This window comes from Plecotus auritus (genome assembly GCF_963455305.1).
Source record: "Plecotus auritus genome assembly, chromosome: X".
Lineage (NCBI taxonomy): Eukaryota > Metazoa > Chordata > Mammalia > Chiroptera > Vespertilionidae > Plecotus > Plecotus auritus.
Window position 1 is genome coordinate 140,345,950 of NC_137784.1, and position 25,215 is coordinate 140,371,164.

A 25,215-nucleotide genomic window follows, 5' to 3' on the forward strand; every position below is an offset into this window, starting at 1 on the left:
TTGAAACCCTGGAAAAACAAACAAACAAAGGAGGCAACTTGAAACCCCAGGGAAATAAAAAGCGAAGCAAAAAAGTAATTAATTATTGGAAATAATTTGCTTTCTTATGAATTTCCTCATTTTATAACTTTTCTTGTTCATATTATTCAGTTATTTTAAAGACCATGACTATTTTTAAAAAATATATTTGTATGTTTTAAATGTTTTTTTTAATTGATTTCAGAGAGAGAGAGGGAGAGAGGGATAGAAACATAAATGATGAGAGAGAATCACTGATCAGCTGTCTCCTGCATGTCCCCTACTGGGGATCAAACTCGCAACCTGAGCATGTGCCCTGACAGGGAATTAAACTGTGACCTCCTTGTTCATAGAGAGACACTCAACCACTGAGCCACACTGGACAGGCCTAAAGGTCATGACTTTTAACTTCCATGCCTGAATTACCTGTGGGTCTGCTTCTCTTGTCTACTTTTTCCTTAGTTTTAATTCTGTGCCTGGTAATTTTTTAATACAACTCTGCATGAGAAATTGTAGGTGCTCTAGATGACTTGTAGTTTCTGACAGGCAATTATAGTAGGGGAAAATTACCTTAACTCAGCTAATGAGCTAATTCAAGGTAGGGTATCAATATTTTAAAGATTTATTCCCACTAATTCCTAGGTAAAGTTCTTCAGAAGATTCAATCGAATCTCAGAGGGAGTGTGGGGGTGGGTGGGAAGAGATCAACCAAAGAACTTATATGTATATATGCATAACCATGGACACAGACAATAGTGTGGTGAAGGTCTGGGGCAGGGGGTAGGGGACGGGCTAGAATGGGTCAATGGGGCAAAAAGGGGGACATATGTAATTCTTTCAACAATATATATATTTTTAAAAGAAGATCCAATTGAAAGTCCATGGTTTGTACCAGGACCTATCATCACTGGTGGGATCTGAACTTTAAGTTTGATCTCCTTGGCACATAATTCTGCTGAAAGCTCTTAGTATTCAGGCACTTCGCTGCTGTGCATCTCTGAATCTGTCTCATGCCGTTTACCAACCAGTGAGCTCCTTGTGGGAAAAAGTAGCTCAATCCATTGGTCTTATTTTTCTTCACTTCTCTTGTCTCAATAGTCTTGCCACTAAAGTCCCACTGTCTTAGCTCAGGGTTTCAGGGTTTCCTTGGATCCTAGAAATCAGCTGCAGTTCCTTGCCACATGGATTTTTGTCAACATGGCTGCTTTCTTCATCAGGACAGCAAGGAAAAATTCTCTCTAGTCTGGTAAAATGGAGCCACATCCCATCACCTTTGCCATAATCTATTGGCTAGGAGCAAGTCTCAGTTCTGCCCATACTCAAGGAGAGAGCATTATATAGGGCATAAATTATTGGGGTCACCTGGGGTGTACCTGATAAAATTGCTGACAATAGGACAAGGAAAAGAGGGGAATATGAGCATTCACAAATATCATGGTTAATGAGCTTTCTATCTTTCTATTGGATGTCAGAAGTCAGTTTTCTCATTACTTTGTGGTACTTTTGACCATTCATCTCTCTCTTGACCTGTAAAATTTGTTAGCTGATAAATTATGTCACAGGATTTGGTGGTTACAAACTAAAGAACTAGGGAGATGTTTTTATTTTTATCAAGAAAATAACATTCCAGATATTAAAATAACAGGAAACATATTCTCAAGATGCAAAGTACATACTCAAAACCGTACACTCAATCACATGGAGAATGAATAGGCAATACACGCATGCCAGCGCACACACACACACGCACATATGAAAATTAGGTCATTTTTAAGAGAATGATGTCATTTATCAAAGGCAAAGCTGAATGAGAAAATAAATGGAAAACAGAATTAAGTATATACAAGATTAAACAATTGGTACTTTCTGGAGACTACATTTAAAAATCATCAATAATCTCAATGCCCAAATGATAATTAATAATTTGGAGTATTTCCTTCCTAGGTTTTTGTTCTTTGTGTCTACCTAGACACATATACACACAGCCCTAAAATATATTTTAATATAATACAAATGTTTACTTATATATGTGCATATAATTTTACTTATAATGAAACCACTATATTTCTACCACCCAGAATCACTTATATAAATGGTGAATATACATCCTTTATGTATTTCTTTTCAATATAAGTCATGCGGTATATTGTTTTATAATCTATTTTTTCACTTAACAGATTATCATGAACATTTCCCCCAAACAGGATAATTCTTAATTGGTGCATATTATTCCACCTTTTTGATATAGCTTCAATCAATTGCCCATCATTGAATATTCAATTTTTTTGGTATTTTAAATAATATTGCTGTGATGGTAGATACACTAAAAATTAAAAATCTTTAATTGCCTCATAAAATGAGGCATAAAATCTATAATAATAAAAGCATAATATGCTTATTAGACCGGACATCCTTCCGGACAACCTTCTGGACAAAGCCAGGGCTGCGAGGGAAGCCTGGGTACCGGGTGCCTGCTGGTGGCTGGAGGGAAACCTGGGTCCCAGATGCCAGAGGGAAGCCGGTGCCGGCAGCCGGGGGAAGGAAGACCTACTCTTGCGTGAATTTCGTGCATTGGGCCTCTACTGTAACCATAAAATGATTAATCTTTCTTAAAAGACAAAATATTATGTTGTAAGCACTGTTCCTAAGCAAGTTGTTCAAAGCTTACTATATGTCTTTTCTGTGTTTGCAATTCTGCACTGAATATGCTGATAAATATGTGGAAGAACTTCTGTTTGAGCTCCTCTCATGGATCATGCTGACTCATCCTTTCTCACTCTATTTAAGAAATACACTGGGAGTTTGCCCTAGCTAGGATTAATATTTTATGCTTTATTGTACTGTTCTTTTAAAAATGTCATACTCTATTCCACAATGAATATATCTTAGTGTTACTAATGAGTGCTTATTTGCAGCCTCTGCACCTTTTCCACAATGTTTGGGACATATTTCTCTCATAATTTCTAACAATTTTATAAATTCATTAAATTTGTAGTTTTTCCACAGCATAAATTCTCTGATAAGCTATGGCATTTCAATTCTCTCCAAAGGCTTTCCAACACCAAGACACAGTTTTGCCACTTTTGAATTCTTTGATATAAAATTTGCCATGCATGCATAAGAATTCTGGGTAAAAAATTGATCACATTTATTATATGCTTCTGCAATTATACTTTTGTACATTTTATTAAGTTAAATGAACATTAAATACTATATGAAGAATTTCTGACTTTTAAGAGTTACTTCCGAGGATGAAATGATATACAATGGAGTATAACTGCTACTGATGTAACCCCACTTTTAAGTATATTAAGAGGTTTTATCTCCTGAATGACTTCTCTGATGTTTAATGAGAGTTGACTTCCCACTGAAGGCTTTGCCACATCCTTTGCATTCATAGGGTTTCTCTCCTGTATGAGTTCTATAATGTACAATGAGAGTTGATTTCACACAGAAAGCTTTCCCACATTCGCTACACTCATAGGGTTTTTCCCCTGTATGAATTCTGTGATGTTTAATGAGAGTAGACTTCCTACTAAAGGCTTTCCCACAGTCACTGCATTCATAGGGTCTCTCTCCTGTATGAATTCTCTGGTGTTTAATCAGTGGTGACTTTTCACTGAAGGCTTTCCCACATTCATTGCATTTATAGGGTTTTTCTCCTGTATGAGTTCTTTGATGTACAATAAGGGTTGATTTCTCACCAAAAGCTTTCCCACATCTTCTGCATTCATGAGGTCTCTCTCCTGTATGAGTTCTATGATGGACAGAGAGGTGTGATTTTCCACTGAAAGTCTTCCCACATATGCTACATTCATAGGGTTTTTCTCCTGTATGAATTCTCTGATGAACAGAGAGGTCTGACTTTCCCCTGAAGCTTTTTCCACATTCGTTGCACTCATAAGTTTTCTCTTTTGTATGCATTTTCTGATGTTTAATGGGGGTGGGTTTCTCATAAAAGGTTTTCCTGTGTTTATTGTATTCAGATTTCTCACCCGTCTGAGTCCTTTGATGCATAAGGCTTGACTTACCAAATTTGATACCTTCATAAAATGCTTGCCTAATGTGTGTTTTTTCATATCTAATAAGGTGATATGAACTCTTGAAAGTTTTTGCACATTCACCACATACAAACGGTTTCTCTCCTGTATGAGTTCGCTGATGTTTAATTAGAGTTGACTTCTGGATAAATGTTTTCCCACATTCATTGCATTCATAGGGCTTCTCCCCTGTATGAGTTCTCTGGTGTGCAATGAGGGTTGACTTCTGGCTGAAAGCTTTTGCACATTCACAGCATTCATAAGGTTTCTCTCCAGTGTGAATTCTCTGATGTACAGCAAGGTTTCCTTTCTGGATAAATGCTTTTCCACAGTCAGAACATTCATAGGGTTTCTCCCCAGTTTGAATTCTCTGACTTTTAAGGGCTTGCTTATGGTGGAAGGCTTTTCCACGGTGTTTAGGTTCAAAGATTTTCTCTCCAGGTTGAACTTTATCAAGATTAGAATGGAAGCATAATTTCCAATATGCCTGATATTCATCATCTTTCTTTTTTCCATAGCTTCTATTTTGACTAAGAAAGTTAAAATTATGTTTTGAACATCTTTCCCATGAATAATGTTTAAGGAGTCTTTGTCTTATAGAAACAAATTCTGTGCTGGGATAAATATTTTTTCTGCATGTTCTTATTTCTTCGTCACTCATATCCTTCAGTGTTTCCTGGTGTATAAATGTAGCTTGCCACAGAGATTTATCTTGGCTTTCCTTGTGATTATCCTTCTGGTCATCAACTTGCCAGAATTCTAGGAAGAAATGCAATAAATCATCAAACTTGTAAATGCTCCTACTACAATGTTCTGGGATAAAATTAATTCATAAACATCCCACTGAGAATTTCTATCAATAGATTTGAGCTGATGTGGATAGACCCTCCTTATGCTCCTCCACCACTACCAAATGAAAAGGCAAAGAAATGCTGTCCCATATTTAACAAAAATAATTTAAAACACAGTCAAGCTCAAAATCAAGAAAATAAACTTATTACATATGAGAAGTGAAGCGGGAATTTAAAGCCAAGGGATGAACAGAAACTGAAGCTTGAGGATTTGCAGGGGACTCCAGACCACAGAGCACAAATGTTCAGGAATGTAATTTGCACTTAAAGCTGGAATCACAAGGTGTTTCCATGTTTGTTTAACAGGAACTAGAAGGACTCCCACTGGTCAAGGAAATTGAAAATAAGAATATTATCTATATAATAAAAGCCTAAGCAACCCTTTCGACAGAACGACCAGACTGGTCATTATGATGCTCACTGACCACCAGGGGGCAGATGCTCAATGCAGGAGCTGCCCCCTGGTGGTAGTGCGCTCCCACAGGGGGAGTGCCGCTCAGTCAAAAGCCAGGCTCACCGCTGGTGAGTGTAGCAGCGTTGGCAGTAAGGATCAGCGAGCAAGCAGGCAGTAAAGAGCAAGGGGTCCCAGACTGTGAGAGTGTGCAGGCCGGGCTGAGGGGCCCCCCACTGGTGCACGAAATTCATGCACCAGGCCTCTAGTGTATAAGAAACAAAAAACCTAGTTCTGTAATCCAATTCAAGTGATTATCAGTGTAGTACAACAACAACAATCTGAAAATCCTGAAAATTGGTCTTGTTATTAGTAAGTTCCTAGCAATGGCAAACTTTCCAAAAGGTACATTGTTATGTTTTTATAGTTTAGGACTCACAGACCATCTATGGAAAACCAATTCTCACTGAAGAGCTCACAGTAAGCAATTAAAAACCTCACAAGGAAATGAATCATTGTGAGAGAGAATTAGCAGATACATTTAAAGACTAGAGGCCCAGTGCATGAAATTTGTGCACGGGGGGGGGGGGGAGGGTGTCCCTCAGCCCAGCCTATACCCTCTCCAATCTAGGACCCCTCGAGGGATGTCCGACTGCCCATTTAGGCCTGATCCCGGCCTAAACGGGCAGTCGGACATCCCTGTCACAATCCAGGGCTGCTGGCTCCCAACTGCTTGCCTGCCTGCTTTCCTGATTGCCCCTAACCGCTTCTGCCTGCCAACCTGATCACCCCCTAACCTCTCCCCTGCCAACCTGATTGATGCCTAACTGTTCCCCTGCCAGCCTGTTTGCCCCTAACTGCCCTCCCCTGCAGGCCTGGTCACCCCTAACTGCCCTCCCCTGCAGGCCTAGTCCCACCCAACTGCTCTCCCCTGCAGGCCTGGGTCTCCCCCAACTGCCCTTCCCTGCAGGCCCGGTCACCCCCAACTTCCCTCCCTTGCAGGTCTGGTCCCTCCCAACTGCCCTCCCCTGCTGGCCATCTTGTGGCGGCCATCTTGTGTCCACATGGGGGCAGCCATCTTTGACCACATGGGGGCAGCCATCTTGTGTGTTGGAGTGATGGTCAATCTGCATATTACTCTTTTATTAGATAGGATACTCCCACATTCCTAGAAATATAACTAATAGAGCCATATGGATTTTAAAATAAATACATTTTAAGTATACAAAAAAATCAGGTAAGAATTGGACTATGGGTGAAAAATAGGAAATTTTGGGGAAAACAAATATAAATATAAAAGAATATATAGGTGTTGTTAAACTAGAGAGGTTGAACCAGTCACAGATAAAGACAGATTTAATAAATTAGATGACAGAGCTTGAGAAATAACACAAAAAATGTAGCATAAAGAGATAACAAAATAGAAACATGTTAAGAGAAATAGAGAAATGATAAGCCTTCTTGGTAGGTTGGCCCTTGGCTGACATCTGGGAATTTGGAGTTCAGGAATGTCCCCACCATTCCCTAAGAGATAAGGCTGCTCATACAAACACTGTGATTTATGCTGAACATTTCCTTTCCTTCTGGGAGTCTGGCATTTTGGTACGTGCTAGGCCAAGTTTGTGTATCTGACCAGCCTCCAACAAAATCTGAGGGTGGTAAGCCTCTAATAGTCACATAGGTTGCTGAATTTTCACTACTAGGAGAAGTGTTCCCTGTGTGACCTTTCATGGGAGAGAGAAAGCATAAGGGATACTATACATGAATTCCTCCAGAATCTATTAGTGTTTTTCCCCTTATGATCTAATTATATATGCTCACTTCATCATTGTAATAAATATTAGCTATAAATACAACTATATGCTGATTCCCATGAGTCCTTCTCATCTGAATCTGGTAGTGATCTTGGGGACCCCCTATCTAGGTAAAAAAAAAAAGCCAAAAGATTAAAGAATATTTTCAAAGTCCTGAGAGAAGCTATCATTTTATAACTCTACTCCTAGATAAATTATTTCAAAGAAAGATGACAAATATAGACATTTTTGGACAAGAAAAGACAGAATTTGCCACAGCATGGCTAAGAATAATGCTTGGTACTTGAAATATTCAGGAGGAAGATGGCCAAAGGGGTAAAGGGAAGTAAAGAAAATACAGCAAAAGCAGAAAAAAAGAGGTAAAGAAAAAGCAGGATATATATAGAAAATACAAACAAGTAAGGAATACAAATATAGTAATAGTACAATAAATAAATATTAACTAAAAGCTAACCATATTAAATTGTATTTTTAAACATCAGCTCTTTGCTTTCAAAAGACAATTGGAACAAAATGAGAGAGAAATGTTGAAAATAAAATTATAGTAAAGCAATGCTTAATATTATACAAAACAGAATGAACTTAATGCCAAAAGCAAATAAGGTCAGAATATGAGCATATTATAAAGAAATGTCATTTACATAGATGCAAAACTCTTAAGCACACAAGGCAAATTGAACTTATTTATAAGAGAAAAGAGATAATACACCTAGTGATATTGAAAATGTACATACCCTACTAGGCATTCCACTTGTAGTGACACCATAGACAAATTCTGCAAATGTGAGTCGGGATACATGTACAAGAATGGCAACAAAGTATTAGAAACAACCAAATGCTCACCAATAGAGGTATGGATTAATGAACTGCAATACTCAGACATTGGCATGCTATACAAGAGTTAAAATGAATGAACTAAATGTAACATATCAGCATAGGTAAAGCTCAAATTGCAACACTGAATACAGAAAGCAAGTTGTAGAAAGACTTCCATTGTTTGAGAACACTAATCTGGTACATTTATAAGAAGAATGTTATATTAATGACAGATATGTAGTAAAAGTATAAAAACAAGGATTAGAAGGATACTCACCATATTCTTGATATTGTTTGTCCAGGGAGGGAATGAGGGGAGCAGGACTCAAGAGGGGGAAAAGGGGGAAAGATTTCCCTTTAAATGAAGTTCATAGTTTTCACTACTACACGCAATTAGACTTTTTAAAAACTAAAATGAGGCCCCAGTGACTGAGCCGCCAAGAACTCAGCAACCTCCCCCTTGAGCCACCCTTGCTTCCCGACGCTTTGTCCCCCCTGCCCGCCTTCTCCCGCCACAGCCTTCTGCAGGCCATATCCACCGAGGAAAAGGAATCATATCGTATGTCCGCTATCCAGAACCTCCACTCTTTCGAACCCTTTGCTGATGCAAGTAAGGGTGATGATCTGCTTCCTGCTGGCACTGAGGATTATATCCGTACTAGTGGCCCGGTGCATAAAATTTGTGCACATTAAAACGGGATTAATTAGAGAAAATAATTTAATATTGCTATTTGCCCTTTCTCTGTAATAGAAGTGTCACAGATGAAAGAAAATTAGTAAAATGTATATAAAAACCTTCCTCCTGTCAGAGTCTGGGGGACACCACGGGACCCAGAGTCAAGTCCCCGCCCACCCACATGTGCCTCAAAATTGCATGAGACCCAGACCCGGCCGCCCCCCCTGCCACTGGGCTAGATCCAGACCTGGCCAGTCCCACCCTTGTCAAGCCCTGCTGGCCAGGGGACGTAGCCTCAGGTCCCCTGGCCTGGCGCCAGGATGGGGGGTGTGGCCTGAGGTCCCCCAGCCCAGACTGGGGTGGGGGGCATGCCTTGAGGTCCCCTGTCAAGCCCTGCTGGGTGGGGGGCATGGCCTGAGGTCCCCCATCAAGCCCCGTCAGGCAGGGGGGTGCAGCCTCAGGTCCCCTGGCCCAGCACCAGGAGGGGGGTACAGCCTCAGGTCCCCCGTCAAGCCCCACCAGCAGGGGAATGCAGCCTCAGGTCCTCCGTCAAGCCCTACTGGGTGGGGGCTGTGGCCTGAATTCCCTCAACCCAGCACTGGGGGTGTACCTTGAGGACCCCGTCAAGCCTTGCTGGGTGGGGAGCATGGCCTGAGGTCCCCTGTCAAGCCCCGCCAGGCAGGGGTGTGTGGCCTGAGGTCCCCCGGCCTGGTGCCGGGGTGGGGGGCATGGCCTGAAGTCCCCTGTCAAGCCCCACTTGGTGGGGGGCACAGCCTGAGGTCCCCCTGCCTGGCGCTGCGGCGGGGGGAGCAGCCTGAGGTCCCCTAGCCCAGCACCAGGATGGGAAACTTGAGGTCCCCCATCAAGCCCTGCAGGGTGGGGGGCATGGCCCCAGGTCCCCTGGCCTGGCGCCGGGACGGGGGACGTGGCCTGAGGTCCCCTGGCCTGGCGCCAGGGCAGGGGGTGAGGCCTGAGGTCCCCGTCAAGCCACGCTGGGTGGGAGGCGTGGCCTGAGGTCCCCCAGCCTGGTGCCAAGGCAGGAGGTGCGGCCTGAGGTCCCCTGTCAAGCCCCGCTGGGCGGGAGGTGTGGTCTGAGGTCCCCCAGCCTGGTGCCGGGGTGGGGGGCGCAGCCTGAAGTCCCCTGTCAAGCCCTGCCAGGCGGGGGGAGCAGCTTGAGGTCCCCTATCCCAGCACCAGTATGGGAAGCACATCTTGAGGTCCCCTATCAAGCCCCACAGGGGCCGGGGAGGGCATAGCCTCAGGTCCCGGCTGATTGCTCGTTAAGGATCCTTATGGGAACTTGGCCTCAGCTGTGGGTGCAGCCATCTTTGTGATGGAGTGATGGTCAATTAGCATATTCCCTCTTTATTAGATAGGATAAAAATTCAATAGAGAAATGGCAGGAAGACCCTTACTACGGTCCAAGGGATCGCTGATGATTACAATAAAAAGAAACTAGTGAAGGCCTTTAAGAAGAAATGTGCCTGCAATGGTACTGTAATTGAGCATCCAGAATATGGAGAAGTAATTCAGCTGCAGGGTGACCAGTGCAAGAACATATGCCAGTTCCTCGTCGAGATTGGACTGGCTAAGGACGACCAGCTGAAGGTTCATGGGTTTTAAGTGCTTTTGGCTCACAGAGGCTTAAGTGAGGATTTCTTTGCAATGAGTAGAATTTCCCTTCTGTCCCTTGTCACAAGTTTAAAAACCTCACAGCTTGTATAATGTAACCATGTGGGGTCTGCTTTTAACCTGGACTAGTGTAACTCCTTCATGCAATAAACTGGAAAGAGCCATGCTGTCTAAAAAGAAAAAAAAAAAACCCAAAAAACTAAAATGAGATTACCACTGATCCTCAAAAATAAAAAGGATAATAAGGGAATATTATGAACAACTATATGCCAATAAATGTGACAATTTAGGTGAAATGAACAAATTCCTTGAAAGATACAAATTACCAAATTAATTCAGGAATAATCTGAATAACCCAATATCTATTAAAGAAATTGAAATTGTAGTTTAATACCTTCCCACAAAGAAAACTCCAATCCCTGATGCCTTCACTAGAGAATTCTATCAAACATTTAAGTAAAAACTAATACCAATTTTACACAAATTCTTCTGAAGAACTGAAGAAATGCAGGAATACTTCCAACTCATCTATGACTTCATTATCTTGGTTGTGGTGATAGATTCATGGGTGTGTACATGTCAAAACTTATCAAATTGTACACTTTAAATATGTGCAATTTCTTGTCAATTATACAATAAAGGTGTTAAAACAGCTAGATCAGTTCTTAAAGACTTTCATTGCATTCGCAATGTTTATATTAGAAAAAGAAGCTATCAAATTAATAATATAAGCTTATAAAACTAGGAAAAGAGAAAATTAAATTCAAACTAGCAAAAGGACAGAGATAAGATAAAACCTAGAATTAATTAAATTGAAGTTTCTATGTCTGGCCACAATGAAGTATGTCTATTGATTATTTCAACCAAAAGCTTTGGACAAAATATGTAAAGCAACTACTTGAGGATTCTAACAAGTAAACAAAAGCAGAGAGACTTGAAGGTGAACCAGAAAGTGGAAAAGCACCGTACATTCCTCAGGTTTTTCTCACAAAACTTTGGCATATGAATCTCCATAAGACATGAGCTCATCCAAGAGCTGTGCATGCAAGGAAAGCAAAGCTTCATACAGAACTGAACTAAACTAAGATTTAAACCACAGCTCAAGTCTGAGACCAACACCTGAGTAACACGTGCGTGAGACAGACCTAAAGCAGGACAGTGAAGACTTTGAAAATTGTACAAAGACTTAAACCATCACTCAAGTCTTACATTAACTCTTGAAAGGTGCATACACAACACAGATCCAAAGGAGCCCAGTGAAGGCTTTGAAAACTGAACTGACTGTAATCAACACCCTCAGATGGTCTGAATCTAACCAGGTTTATTACATGATAAATGAATATTAAAAACAACAAAACAATCACCAGTATCTACGATAGGATCCAAAATTATCCAACATACAGAACCAGCAAATTAAAGAAACTAAAAATACTTTTTTAAAAAAAATTGTGAAGGAGCTGGGGAGCAGAAGGCCAATGTGTAATTGAGCTAAATCCTTATCTTTCACAGAAGGGTGGCAAAACTAAAAACTCCCAAGAATTAAAAACAGAAACCCTGAGAAGAGGCTGCACTTGGAAGTGTGACTAGAAACGCACTAGGATTACTCTGAATAACATACTGTTCAGAACTCCTACATAATATGAGTCCCCACTACTTTTAATATCTTACTAGAGGCCTAGTGCATGAAATTCATTCACGGGTAGGGTCCCTAAATCTGGCTGGCAATCAGGGCCAATCTGTGGGGCGATCAGAGGGGCAATTGGGGGGCCCCCACTGGCACCCACCTTGGCTGGCCTGGCGCTGCCCACTCGCCGGCCCTGCCCCCCACCACTGCCACAGGTCGCCTCCCTCTGCAGGGTGATGCAGGGCAATCGAGGGGGGCCCACTTGCACCCGCCTTGGCTGGCCTGGGGCCTGCGGGCTGGGGGAAGCTCCTGCATTGAGCGTCTGCTCCCTGGTGATCAGTGCATGTCATAGCGACCGGTCCTTCCACCAGTTGTTCTGCTGTTCAGTTGATTTTCATATTAGGCTTTTATTATATAGGAAGGAAGGATACTTTTTAAAAAATGTTTTCATTGATTTTAGAGAGAAACTTTGATCCGTGTCCTCGCATATGCCCCTGGACCTGGAATCGAACCCAAAACCTGGGTATGTGCCCTGACCAGGAATAGAACTGGTGACCTTTTGGTGCACAGGATGATGCTTAACCAACTGAGCTATACCAGCCAGGGCAATATTGTATACTTTTTATATAAGGGAATCAGAACTCCAAGGCTGGACTGTGCCTCTAGTTTGCTTTTTCTCCTTCCAGGAAACCACTGAAATAAGAATGAACTCACAGTCATTACAATCCCTGGGAACATTGGAAGTAGGAAAAGGCATGCCATCAATAGACCGGAACTCCTGGTGAATCTCTACAAGGTAGTAGATATGGCAATGACTGAGCAATAAAGAGAAAATTGTAGCCCAAAATGTCCCTGGGAGAAGCTACAGAGTGGTGGGTGCACGCCTGCACAGGAAGGTTCTGAGAGAGAGGATGCCTCTGCCCAGTAGGCATGGGCTCTGGGAAAGGCACCCGGGAGTCACTTGGGATCAGCTGGGTCAGCATCTGACTATAGCTGGAGTTCTGACACTAATTTTAACAGCAAATTCAGATTCAGTCAATCTGAGGTGCATTTCTTCTTAGAGCCCAGGTCTTGACCATGTTGCCAGTCCATGAACCACACTGAATAGTAGCAGCATTCTAGACAGACTTATTTGGAATAGGGACACTGAGTGGCCACTGTGAGTGGGGGAGAAAGAGGAAAACTAGCATCTGAAGAGTGCCTGAATCCCCATTAGGGGTGCAGAGCAAAAACAAACAGATAAAGAAAAAAAAGCAGCTCTGTCCAGGACTGAGGTATGACTCACTGAAGCTTGCCACCATGAAGTAATGTCCTCTCCAGTTTTTATTTCTTTTTTGAATAAACAGATAATACAAAAGACAAAAGAGTTGAGTGGGAAGGAAGTACCTATAAGAGGAGGAATATGAAAACAAGCTGTCACAAGTCAGTTTTGGAAGAGTCTGAGAGGAAATAAGAAGAGAAAACAGAGACCTGTGTGAATGTTGACCCTATTCACCGTGAGGGCAGGCAAAGACAAGTGGGTACCTAGTCTGGTAGAGTTGAAGTTCATTAGCAAAGCTTTTTGTCCACACTGATTCTATTAAACCAGGTAGGATCATTTCCCTGAGGTTGAAGACAAGACTCCAAGTTTCAGACTCAAAGGGCCCATCATATAGCAAATAAAGAGGAAACATCACACCTGCATCTACTTCTATTCTGATAAAAATATAAATGCCCAAGAGGGGAAAAGTCCTGAAGGTTCCAGAAAAGATGGAGAAGAAAAGGCTTGGCACTTCTCACTAGGCAACCAGTGTATGGGGGGTATCCTGTGGATATCACAGCAACTCATTTCAACCTGAGTCCTGTCCTTAAGGCTGGGGCTCTGAGAAGAGCTCAAGGGCATACCCAAGGCCAGGCTCTCACTTCTCTACTGTGTTCTCCTTGCCCTGTCCTGACTGGCTGGCACAAGCTCACCTGGACAGCTCTGTATTATGGGTTCTCCATCTTCCTTCCTGGCCTCTTCTCCTTGTCCGAACCTGAAGATCACATCTGGTGTATTCACCAGGTATCCTGTGGTGGTGAAATGACACAGGACTTCATTATTAACTAGAGGCCCAGTGCACGAAATTCGTGCACAGGGGTGTAGTGTCCCTCAGCCCAGCCTGCACCCTCTCCAATCTGGGACCCCTTGAGGGCAGTCGGACATCCCTATCACAATCCAGGACTGCTGGCTCCCAACTGCTCGCCTGATTGCCCCTAACCGCTTCTGCCTGCCAGCCTGATCACCCCCTAACCACTCCCCTGCCAGCCTGATTGATGCTTAACTGCTCCCCTGCCAGCCTGTTTGCCCCCAACTACCCTCCCCTGCAGGCCTGGTCACCCCTAACTGCCCTCCCTTGCAGGCCTGGTCCCTTCCAACTGCCCTCCCCTGCTGGCTTGATCGCCCCCAACTGCCCTCCCTTGCAGGCCTGGTCCCTTCCAACTTCCCTCCCCTGCAGGCCATCTTGTGGCGGCCATCTTGTGTCCACACGGGGGCAGCCATCTTTGACCACATGGGGGCAGCCATCTTGTGTGTTGGAGTGGTGGCCAATTTGCATATTACTCTTTTATTAGATAGGATAGAGGCCTGGTGCACGGGTGGGGGCCAGCTGGTTTGCCCTGAAGGATGTCCTGGATCAGGGTGGGGGTTCCCTTGGGGCGTGGGGTGGCCTGGGCAAGGGGCCTGTGGTGGTTTGCAGGCCAGCCACGCCCCCTGGCGACCCAAGAGGATACCTGAAATTTATTTATCTTCTATAATTGAAACTTTGTAGCCTTGAGCGGAGCCAAGCCTCCTGCTCGCTCCGAGGCAGTAGCCATTTTTGTTGGGATTTATTTATCTTCTATAATTGAAACTTTGTAGCCTTAAGCGGAGGCCAAGGCAGGCGGAAAGCTTGGCTTCCTCCATTGCCAGGGAAACCCAAGCCTCCTGTTCTCTCTGTTGCCGCAGCCATCTTGGTTGGGTTAATTTGCATACTCGCTCCTTGTGGGTGTGTCTTGTGGGTGTAGTGGAGGTACCATCAATTTGCATATTACTCTTTTATTAGATAGGATGCTGGAGGCAGTCTAGAACTGAGGCCCATCCTTGCAGAGTGAAGATGGTCTGGCCTTGGTGACTGTCCCATGAGCACAGCTATTTTCCCCTCATGCAGAACATGCACATAGAAAGCGAGAGCACAAACATACTGTGCAGGGTGCAAACAGGATTATGAATTCTTGACAGTGAGCCTTAGGCCTGAACTAATTCAGGGCTTCAGACACCCCTGAGCATGCAGCAGCCGAGAGAGGGAGACATGAGTAGGGATAATCTAGCCACACCATGGAGCAGTCTCTCACCCACAGAGACCAGGTGGCCGTAGTTCTCCAGCATGACATCCCTGTAGAGGTTCTTCTGAGAAAAGTCCAGTTGCTGCCACTCCTCCAAGGTGAAGTCCACAAACACGTCTCTGAAGGTCAATGATTCCTACAACAGCACATTTTTCTTTAGCGCTCGGGGGACTGGATATATATGATTTATATCAACTGCCTACTCTGTGCCTATCCTAAGTATTTCCATCCTTGCCCCCACCCAGAACCCTGACAGATGAAGATAGTGAGGCACACACAGTGTAAAGTTACTCACCCAAGGTCACACACCTAGGAATTAGGGATTAAAACCCATGTGGTCTGGTTTCCACACCCACATTTTTTTTTGGTTAATCCTCACCAGAGGATACTTTTTTCCATTGCTTTTCTGAGAGAGTGGAAGGGATGGAGGGAGAGAGGGGGAAGAGAGAGAAAGAGAGAGAGAGACAGAGACATTGATGTGAGAGACACATCGGTTGGTTGCCTCCCACCTGCACCCCAACCCAGGGCCGTGAGCGAATCTGCAACCCAGGTGCCTGTCCTTCATTGGGAATCAAACCTGTGACCCTTTGGTGCACAGGCTGATGCTCTAACCACTGAGCTCACTGGCCAGGTCTCCACACCTTCATTTTAATACAGGACACCGCATTGCCTTCCTCTATATAATTGTCCTTATGCTGTTCACTGTCCACAGTTTGACATAGTATAGGATATAAAGTGTTTATGTAACAAAATTATTTTAAGCTTTATGAAAAAACAGATCAAGTGTCAGAAATATCTTACCCTGGAAATTCATTCTTTCAACCCATATTTATTGAATAGTGACCACGCAGTTAAGTTCCAAGGATGTAAAGATTAATAAAAACAAACACCTCCTGAATGGAAGGAGCTTCAGTATAGCAGAGGTAAAAGAACAACACTTAGAAACTCATATATGAGAGGGAGGGAGGGAAAGTGAGAGGGAAGGAGGGTTGTCAGCCCTCAGAGGACAGTGACAGAAAAGACTATGAACAGAGGAGAAGAAGATGTAAATTCTCCTTGGGGCTGACACAGAAGACTTCACAGAGACCCCAGAACTAGAACAGTTCTAAATGCAGCTACTTAATCATGACTGTGAGATAATAGAAAATATACATTGAGTGGCCAGATTATTGTGATCTCTGTATGCATAATAATCTGGCCACTCAGTGTGTGTGTGTGTGTGTGTATGGTGTTCCTCATCCTATATAATATATATATATATATATATATATATATATATATATATATATATATGTATATGTGTGTATATATATATATATATATATATATATATAATTTTAGAGGGGTCTGGCCAGCCTGGCCGGGGGAGGGGACATGGGTGGTTGGCCGGCCTGCCTGCTGGTCGAACTCCTGGTCGAGGGGACAATTTGCATATTAGCCCTTTATTATATAGGATATATACTGAGTGGCCAGATTATTATGCATTCAGAAATCATAATAATCTGGCCACTCAGTGTATATTTGGTATCTGCTCCCTGGTTTCTGGCACAGAGCTCCTAAAAACCCTTATAATTTCCTAAATGATAAAATCACTAGGAACGCCTTCTGTTCTAAAGAGTTGACTTTTGATTGACTCCTGAATCGGGGGCTGGTCACTAGAAAGACAAGCCATGATTAGAAGCTTGGAATTTTCAGCCCTAACCACCATCCTCCAGAAAAAGGACCAGGGCTGGAAATGGTGTTAATAATTGATTGTATGTATGAGGGAAAGCCTTGAAGGAATTCCTATAGTAAGGGATTCAGGGATCTTCCAGGTGGGTGGACATACCCACATACAGGGAGGGTGACACCACCCCCCCAACTCCGTGAGGACAGAAGCTTCTGCACTCAGAACCCTCCCAGGCCTCCCCCTATGTAGCTCTTCTTCTGGCAGCTCATCTGTACCCTTTATCATACCCTATGTTTCCCTGAGTTCTGTGAGCTACTCTAGCAAATTAACCAAGATGGGGAGTCACTGGAACCTCTGGGTTCTATAGCTGCTTGGTCAGAAACACAGGTGTGGTGGGCAGTTTGTGGGACTGAGCCCTTAACTTGTGGGATGTGATGCTTTCTCCAGGTAGTTAGGGTTAAAATTGAGTTAGATTGTAGGATACCCAGTGACAGAGAAGTGCTTGCTTTGGGGAAAAACCTCCACACGTTTGGTGACCAGAAGTGGCAGAAGGGAAGTGTTCTGTGTGAACAGTGAAAGAGACACAAAAATGAGAAATACAGGAAAGAAAGACATGGTGGGGAAGAACTGGGTTTTCCCTTATACAGAAGGGACTCAATGGGTTTTTCCTTTACAACGACCAACAGTTCTAATCTTAGCTAGTCAATCATAAAAAACAAAACAAAATAAAACAGGAAGCCAGAGGGTCTGTGTCTGGCCTGGTCAGCAGATTGAGGTAAAAAAAAAAGGAAGGTCTATGTTTGGCTTGTCACCACCAAACAAACACTCACTTTTCTAAGTGGCCAGATTCCTGTCAGAGACCAATAACCCATTTATTTACACTTTGGATTCTATACTGTCACACCAACACTTGGTGGTCTTGAATTCAAGGAAACATTTTGCACCCATAAGGCTCCAATAGGCATTACATGGCATCAGTTTTACTTAGCTCTGCGGAAGGATGAAACAAGAAGCAGGCGTTCTCAGGGCCGTTCACTCTCTCCTCTCACTCCTCCCAAATGATAGCTCAGTTGCTAGGGACCATGACCTCAGTAGAAAAGACAGGGGGCCACCTGGCTTAGAAGCCCTAAACTGTCAAAATTTAAGATTCACAGCCTTTGACCTAGAATTCTCACTTCTAGAAAGTTATCTTCCAGGTCAGATATGGATACAAACTGAAATGTACATGGATATGTATTGCTATGTTGTTTATGGCATCAAAACATCCTAAATGTACATCACAGAAGGTAAATATATAATGGTATTTCCAGCCAGTGGGATATCAATCAGCCACTTCGTAAATGGGGTACAACCCTGGGTGATTTTGTCCTCCAGGAAATAGTTGGCAATGTCTGTAAAAATTTTTCGTTGCCATGTGGGGTGGGGGTGCTGACATCAAGAGGGTAGAGGTCAGCGATGTTGCTGAATATCTTCCAATGCATACTCAAGCCCCCTACAACATAGCATTATCTGGCCTAAAATGTCAAGAGTGCCAATTTGAGAAAACCTGGGGCTGACCAAATACAGTGAAGTGAAAATGATCATGAAAAGGACCAGAATGTGCTGTAATATGTGAAAAAGAAAATAAAAAGAAAAATATTCTTATTTCAAGATAGCTAGATGTGCATACCTGATATCTAGAAGAATGTATAAAAATGAAGGAGATGAGGGAAGACGGGACAGGAAGAATTCTTTTTCACTTTTGTTAAAGCTTTTGTTTGAATTTTTATCATATGTACAAATTACTTTTAAAAATGCTCAATTCAATGCATTAACCGTCTATTTAGAATATGTTTTTAGAATTTTAGTATGCATATTCTTACGTAAAAATGGTCTATGATTTACATCGTAGTATCTTCTTCAAATGTAAGGTTAAGTGGCTTCATAAAATGAATTGAATTCCTTTTCATCTTTCAAGAGCCTGGAAAAGCTGAACATAGAAATGACCTGGCCTTTAAAATTTTGTGAAAGTAGCAATTAATCTTAGATTAATTGTGAATACCTTTGATTTAAAATTCCAACTTCCAGGTGTATTCTCCATAAATATCTGCACTACTGGATAGATACCTAGAAAGTTGTTCAAGAGGCACTGTTTATAATAGAAGAAGAAAATTAAAACCCTAAGTATCCATGAATAGCGAAAAAGTTAAATGATACATCCATACTACGAAATAGGAACTAAAATAATATTTATGTATTGACTAGAGGCCTGGTGCATGAATTTGTGCATGGGTAGGGTCCAGCTGGCCTGCCCTGATTGGGCCAATTGGGCTGGGCCGGCTGCGGGGAAAGGATACGGGAGGTTGGACCCCCTGGTCAAACTCCTGGTCGAGGGGACAATTTGCATATTAACCTTTTATTATATAGGATGAGGAACACCACCCAGAATATATAATCAGGTGGGAAAAGCAAGATGGGTATGGGAGCTGGATGGCATTGGTGCAAAATCATGTATGATATTACGTATGTATCTGTTTTTAGTTAATTTAACGGATGTAAATGCATTCACATCATGTTATCACCAAACTGTTAACAGTGGGCATCTTGTGGAAGAACGTGGTACTTGGGGAGAAGAAATGGGACTGTTTTGCCTACTATTTTTCATACATATTAAAACATCAAGCATAGATTTACTTTCATTATTTTCAACATAATGAAAAAGCAAGTGAACTGGAAGTGAAGAAATGGAAGAAGCCAGATGATTCTCTGTATTTAAACAATCTTCTCTGAGAAGGAAGAGAAGAAAGACGAGGTGAATTTCTCAGAGAAATAAGATGTGGAAAGTCTTTGTCTTTTATCTTTTCTTATTCTTTTTTGGGGGAGGGCAAGGATTGGAGAAACCTGAGGTGCACAACAGGTTGAACAAGAGAAAATGGCCAGAGCAGAGGGGATTAACAGATTTTTCAAGGTTACATGATAGATTCCCCAAAGCTGCCTGAAGCTCACTGGAAACAAAGTAGGGGAGAAACGAGGCACTCACCTGGGACATGGCCATTCTGTTCTGCTCTGGACAAAGGATGGAGATCTACAAAGGCAGAATTAGGAAGGTCAAGGTCAGTGCAAACAGCCATGAGACCATAATCATCAACCTAATAATAATCACCCTGTACCCTGGGTAGAATAATCTGGAAACATGGCCTGGTAGCACCAGTCTATTCCCTTGAGATGTTGCTAAGCACTTGTGGGTTTTGCACATGGAATTTTCCCCATTTCCTGGACAGATGTATAACTTGTGTTTAAAAACAACTACTCAGAAGCTATTAATAACCCGGTACCTCCTTTCTCTCAATAATTCTATTCCTGGAAATTTATCATAAAGAAAAGCAGATACAAAGAGCGCAAAGCTGCAAGGATGTTAATGTAGTTGTTTCCACCATTCAAAAATTTGGACTCAACTAAACCTGCAGCAAAGGGGATTCCATTAAAAAGTAAGAAATACAGCCGAAGCCGGTTTGGCTCAGTGGATAGAGCGTCGGCCTGCGGACTGAAGGGTCCTGGGTTCGATTCCGGTCAAGGGCATGTACCTTGGTTGCGGGCACATCCCCAGTGGGAGGTGTGCAGGAGGCAGCTGATCGATGGTTCTCTCTCATCGGTGTTTCTAGCTCTCTATCCCTCTCCCTTCCTCTCTGTAAAAAATCAATAAAATATATATTTTTTTAAAAAAGTAAGAAATACAGCCCTGGCCGGTTTGGCTCAATGGATAGAGGGGTCCCAGGTTCAATTCTGGTCAAGGGCACATGCCCAGGTTGTGGGCTTGATCCCCAGTGGGGGGCTTGCAGGAGGCAGCTGATCAATGATTCTCTCTCATCATTGATGTTTCTATCTTTCTCTCTCCCTTCCTCTCTGAAATCAAGAAAAAAAATATATATATAAAGTAAGAAATACAAATAGTAATACCACATGGTGTGGTATTAAATGGTGTGGAATCCTGTTTTCATTTCTAAACATGTTTAAAATCAGGTTACAAAAAGCAACTGCAGTGTGATCCCATTTGTTAAGCAGTACGTGTGTACTAAGGAAGAGCAGTCTGGAAGAGCATTTATTAAAATGTTGACAGTTACCTTTGAATGGTGATTTCACCTTTCCTCTTTTGTTTATTTGCATTTCTCAGTTTTGACAGTGGATATTAATTACTAGTCAACAATTAAAAATTATCACAAATCCCTGATTATCAACCGAGCCCTATAGGTGACAGACCTTGAGCAAAGTCTGGAGGACAGGGATGTCTTGCTGTGGTTTGGAGGAAAAGAGACAAACAAGGGCTGAGAGGGCTGGGAGGAGAGGAGCCCAGCACTGGTCAGTTCCAATGGAGCTGGAAACCACTGACTTTGTCTCCTGCGCCCTTTGCCCTTCATTGGCTCACCCCACCATCCCTTCCCCCTTTCTCATGATTTCGATTTGGTTACCATGCTCTTCCTTGTTGGGCAGTTTTGCAAAGAAAGTTTCAGCAAGGAGCTTTTGTGCAGAATAACATTATTACAAACCGCGTGGCAGCATTGAGACAACAGGCTTTAGCACTTGTAGCTTAATAAGTCATGCTCTCAGGCCCAGTTACAGTAGCATCAACAGAAGGCAGCAGAACTGGTCCTAACGGGTTTGGCTCAGTGGATAGAGCATCGTTCAATTCCAATCAAGGGCATGTACCTTGGTTGCGGGCACATCCCCAGTAGGGGGTGTGCAGCAGGCAGCTGATCGATGTTTCTCTCTCATCGATGTTTCTAACTCTCTATCCCTCTCCCTTCCTCTCTGTAAAAAATCAATAAAATATATTTTAAAAAAAAGAAGGCAGCAGAACTGGATGACAGCATACCTAGCAAGGACTCCGAAGTTCCACAAATTAAAAAAACAAACGAAACTAAAAACATATTTAAAAAAACCTATTGTGCACTTTGGACAGGGTAGAGATTCAGTACTTCTGCTAGAAGCAGGTAGGACATTCATCTCACAGAACTGACTCAAATCCAGAAGTAGCCAATGGCAAAAGAGGGGAGCATAACACTGTGCACACAGGTGTGTTGGGAGAGGAGAAAGCCTTGGAAGGCTGCTAGCGATCCTTCCCAGCTTGATCCTGACCTTGCAGGCACTACACCAAGGCACCTCCCTCCTGGCAGTGCCCCTCCATCGTCTGTAACTTTCATCTCTCCAATAGTGGTCCAAGTGCCCACTGTCACTAGTCCTTCAGTATGGGTGGAGGTTGAGTCAGCATACCAGCCATGCTCCCTCAGCGGGAGGGAGGGGCAGAGGCCACTGTGGGTCCAGCTCTTCTAGGACCTGCTGTCCTGTGAGCTTCCTCTCTCTGCTCTGAGCATGTAGGTCTGGGGTCTGGGCTGGGACTTCTCCTCCAATTCCTGTCACACAAACTCTCTGGTTCCTAAGGAAGAAGGACTGAAGGGTTCAAAGATAAACACATTTTATCTGGGACCATCACTTGTAGGGAGCAGCTATAGGGTTAAGCCTTGGACTGACCTGTTGGCAAAGCCACAAACAAGTCCCAGCTTAGAGGGCACAGCCTTCTTAGCATAATTAAGCTTGACCTTATGACACTCCCTAGATCCTTCCTGGGTAGCTAATGGGCTGTGGGAGGTGCAGCAAGTGCTGCCAAAACAAGTGAAACTCACAAGAACACTGTAACTATGGTGACCACTACCTTGTTTACCTCTGGCTATAAAGTAAAGGCTCAGCTTGCCGTCTGGATCTGTTCTGTGGTCTCAGCCAGGCACAGGAGATCCACCTAGACCCAGCTTATTCTCTGTCTGTCTTTTCTTCATCCTTCACCGCCCTCCCTCAGGCTTGCCGAACCCTTGGCTGAGCTGGCATGGCACAATCACTTTAGCAGCAGATATTTGTTTCTGATTTGGGAAACTTACCTCTTTCTGGGGCTTCAGACTGAGTCTTCCGTAGACTAAAGAAGCCCAGGGCAGATAAGCTGGAGTCTGAAGTTGATGAGCAGTGGTTTCAGTTATGCACCCCGACTCTGGAAAGACAGTGACCACCTAAGAAATGCAACTAGCAACTTTCATGATGGAGTCAAGTTGAAGATGTTAACGTAAGAAACATTCAAAATCTGTAAAGAATTTTTGTGAGTTTATTTGAGTCAAACTGTCGACAAATGCCAGGAAGCAGAATCTCAAAGTACTGAGCTAATGCTCTGGAGAATGGCAGTTTTTCACCTTGTTTTATACATCACAACCAAAGGAGGAGATGTACTAGTAAGTGGGTTACATTAAATCCATTGGTGATAGATGAGGGAGGTGGGAGAAAGCAGAGCGGGGAAACCTCTGGGATTGGATAAAAAGTAAAATGATAGACACATACTTCCTTTACATAGGCGGGTGCAGGACAGTTATAGTCAATAATTAATAAGATAACAATGAGAATGAGGGAATTTGTGGTCTCTGCCCTGGTGCCCTGATGCATTGGTTGTGCCCTGAGGGGTCTGGGAAAAGGGAAGTTACAAGTTACCTGACATTCCACAGGTGTGTTATCTAGATGAAAAAACCACAATAGGCTCAGTTAAGATCCACGTTGATCTGTGTCAGGAAAGATACCAGTCTAGGACATGACTGCCCACCACAGCTGCTTTCTCATTTAAAACGTTTTCATGTCAGACCATCTTTTGTGGTGACTTTAGGTCTCTGAGTTTGCCAGGCCACCACGCAGGCCTTCCCTAAGCTAGTCAGGTTAACCAGGGGTGAGCAAACTTTTTGACTCGAGGGCCACAATGGGTTCTTAAACTGGACCGGAGGGCCGGAACAAAAGCATGGATGGAGTGTTTGTGTGAACTAATATAAATTCAAAGTAAAGGAGCGGAGGGGAGAGCAAGAGAACCCTCCGCTCTTTCGGCTCCGTGGGCCGGATAGAACAGCCGAACGGGCCGGATCCGGCCCACAGGCCGTAGTTTGCCCACGGCTGGCTGTGGCCCCTTTTCGTCCACAAGGAAAGCCTGTGTTTTACTGGACACCAGGAGGCACAGTGCCTCATTCTAGTTTTAAGTGTTAACATTTAGTAAGAGCTCAATTGTAGGTGGCCCAGGAGCTATGCGTTACTTCAGAAGCGTCTGAGCTCTGGAACCAAACTGTGTGCTCTGCCACTTTTCTTCATTTAATTAAAAAAAGTGAGTGCCTGCTATGTGCCTGTTCTACTTTCTTCCTATTGGAGATACACATCCGAGTTCCCTGAAATTGTGGAGCAATGTTCTAGCAGAGGAGACAGAGAGCAACAAACTTGATAAATACGTTTAGGTACATTAGAAAGGCATAGTGCCAGCTAGACCCCTGGTTGGCAAACTGCAGCTCGCGAGCCACATGCGGCTCTTTGGCCCCTTGAGTGTGGCTCTTCCACAAAATACCACGGCCCGGGCGAGTCTATTTTGAAGAAGTGGCGTTAGAAGAAGTTTATGTTTAAAAATTTGGCTCTCAAAAGAATTCAATCGTTGTACTGTTGATAGTTGGCTCTGTTGACTAATGAGTTTGCCCACCACTGAGCTAGACGGACAAAAAAAAAAAAAAAAAAAAAGGAAAAAAGGAAACGCTTCCCCAGTTTACTAGCTGTGTAACTATGGACAGGTTTCCAAGCTTTTCTGTTCTTCCTTTCGCTCTATAAAACCAAGATAATCGTAGTACCTACTCATAGGGCATTTACGAGGCATTCAATGAATCCCTCAATCACTAACTGAACTCCGCAGTCCGCCCCACAACACACATCGCATCCCTGCTCTGTCGCTGGACACCCCACCCCATGACCCCCCGGACCCTCCCCATGAAGCGCTTCCCCAAGTCCGCCTCCCCTTACTTTGCTCGCAGGAACTGACAGCTTGGGGCAGAGAACCACAGGCAGCGGACTCTCACGCCCTCGGGGTCAGCTGAGCACTTCCGCTCCGCCACCCAGTTACCCCGGAGCCCCGGGTCGGAGCGCGGGCGCAAGCGCACAACCGGTGCGTCCCGGTTTCCCTTTCCCCCCACCCCCAATGACCGACATGGCGTCTTTAGGGGACAGTGAATCTGACGTGGTTCTCTGCGACCATTTTCCGCGAGGACTTGAAAGGCTGGGGAAAGGTCTCTGGGCAGCGAGAGGCAAGCGGGCTATCAGGCAGCCCCGTTCCCCACCCGTGTCCCCTAGGGACTTAGTGTCCCTCTATCCTCCAAAGCCGCCCTATGCACTTCTTTAGCTCCTCCCAATAAGAACAATAGCGGCGCCTGCTGTTCACAGTGCACAGAGGCCCGGGGCTAGCTAGTCCTTCAGAGCCGGGCTGTCCTCTCAGGCTCAGGGGTCAGTGTGGGGGTAGGAGGGGGAGGGGGGGTACT

At 43.7% G+C, this 25,215-nt stretch overlaps 2 protein-coding genes across 2 annotated transcripts; one reads left to right on the top strand and one right to left on the bottom strand.

Annotated features, from left to right (window-relative positions):
- Positions 1-1,591: 1,591 nt before the first annotated feature.
- On the bottom strand, positions 1,592-24,889 carry ZNF674 (zinc finger protein 674; the record flags this gene model as incomplete). The annotated part of the gene is made up of 7 exons (XM_080653220.1): positions 1,592-4,817; positions 8,208-8,254; positions 13,816-13,911; positions 15,214-15,340; positions 19,893-19,937; positions 22,780-22,868; positions 24,804-24,889. The coding sequence occupies 7 exons, from the start codon at positions 24,887-24,889 to the stop codon at positions 3,328-3,330; spliced, it is 1,980 nt and encodes a 659-aa protein (XP_080509346.1). The 3' UTR covers positions 1,592-3,327.
- Positions 8,492-10,347, top strand: LOC308240403 (eukaryotic translation initiation factor 1-like; the record flags this gene model as incomplete). The annotated part of the gene is made up of 2 exons (XM_080653354.1): positions 8,492-8,599; positions 9,999-10,347. 2 exons carry the CDS (start codon positions 8,492-8,494, stop codon positions 10,227-10,229), a joined length of 339 nt encoding a protein of 112 aa, XP_080509480.1. The 3' UTR covers positions 10,230-10,347.
- Positions 24,890-25,215: the final 326 nt, after the last annotated feature.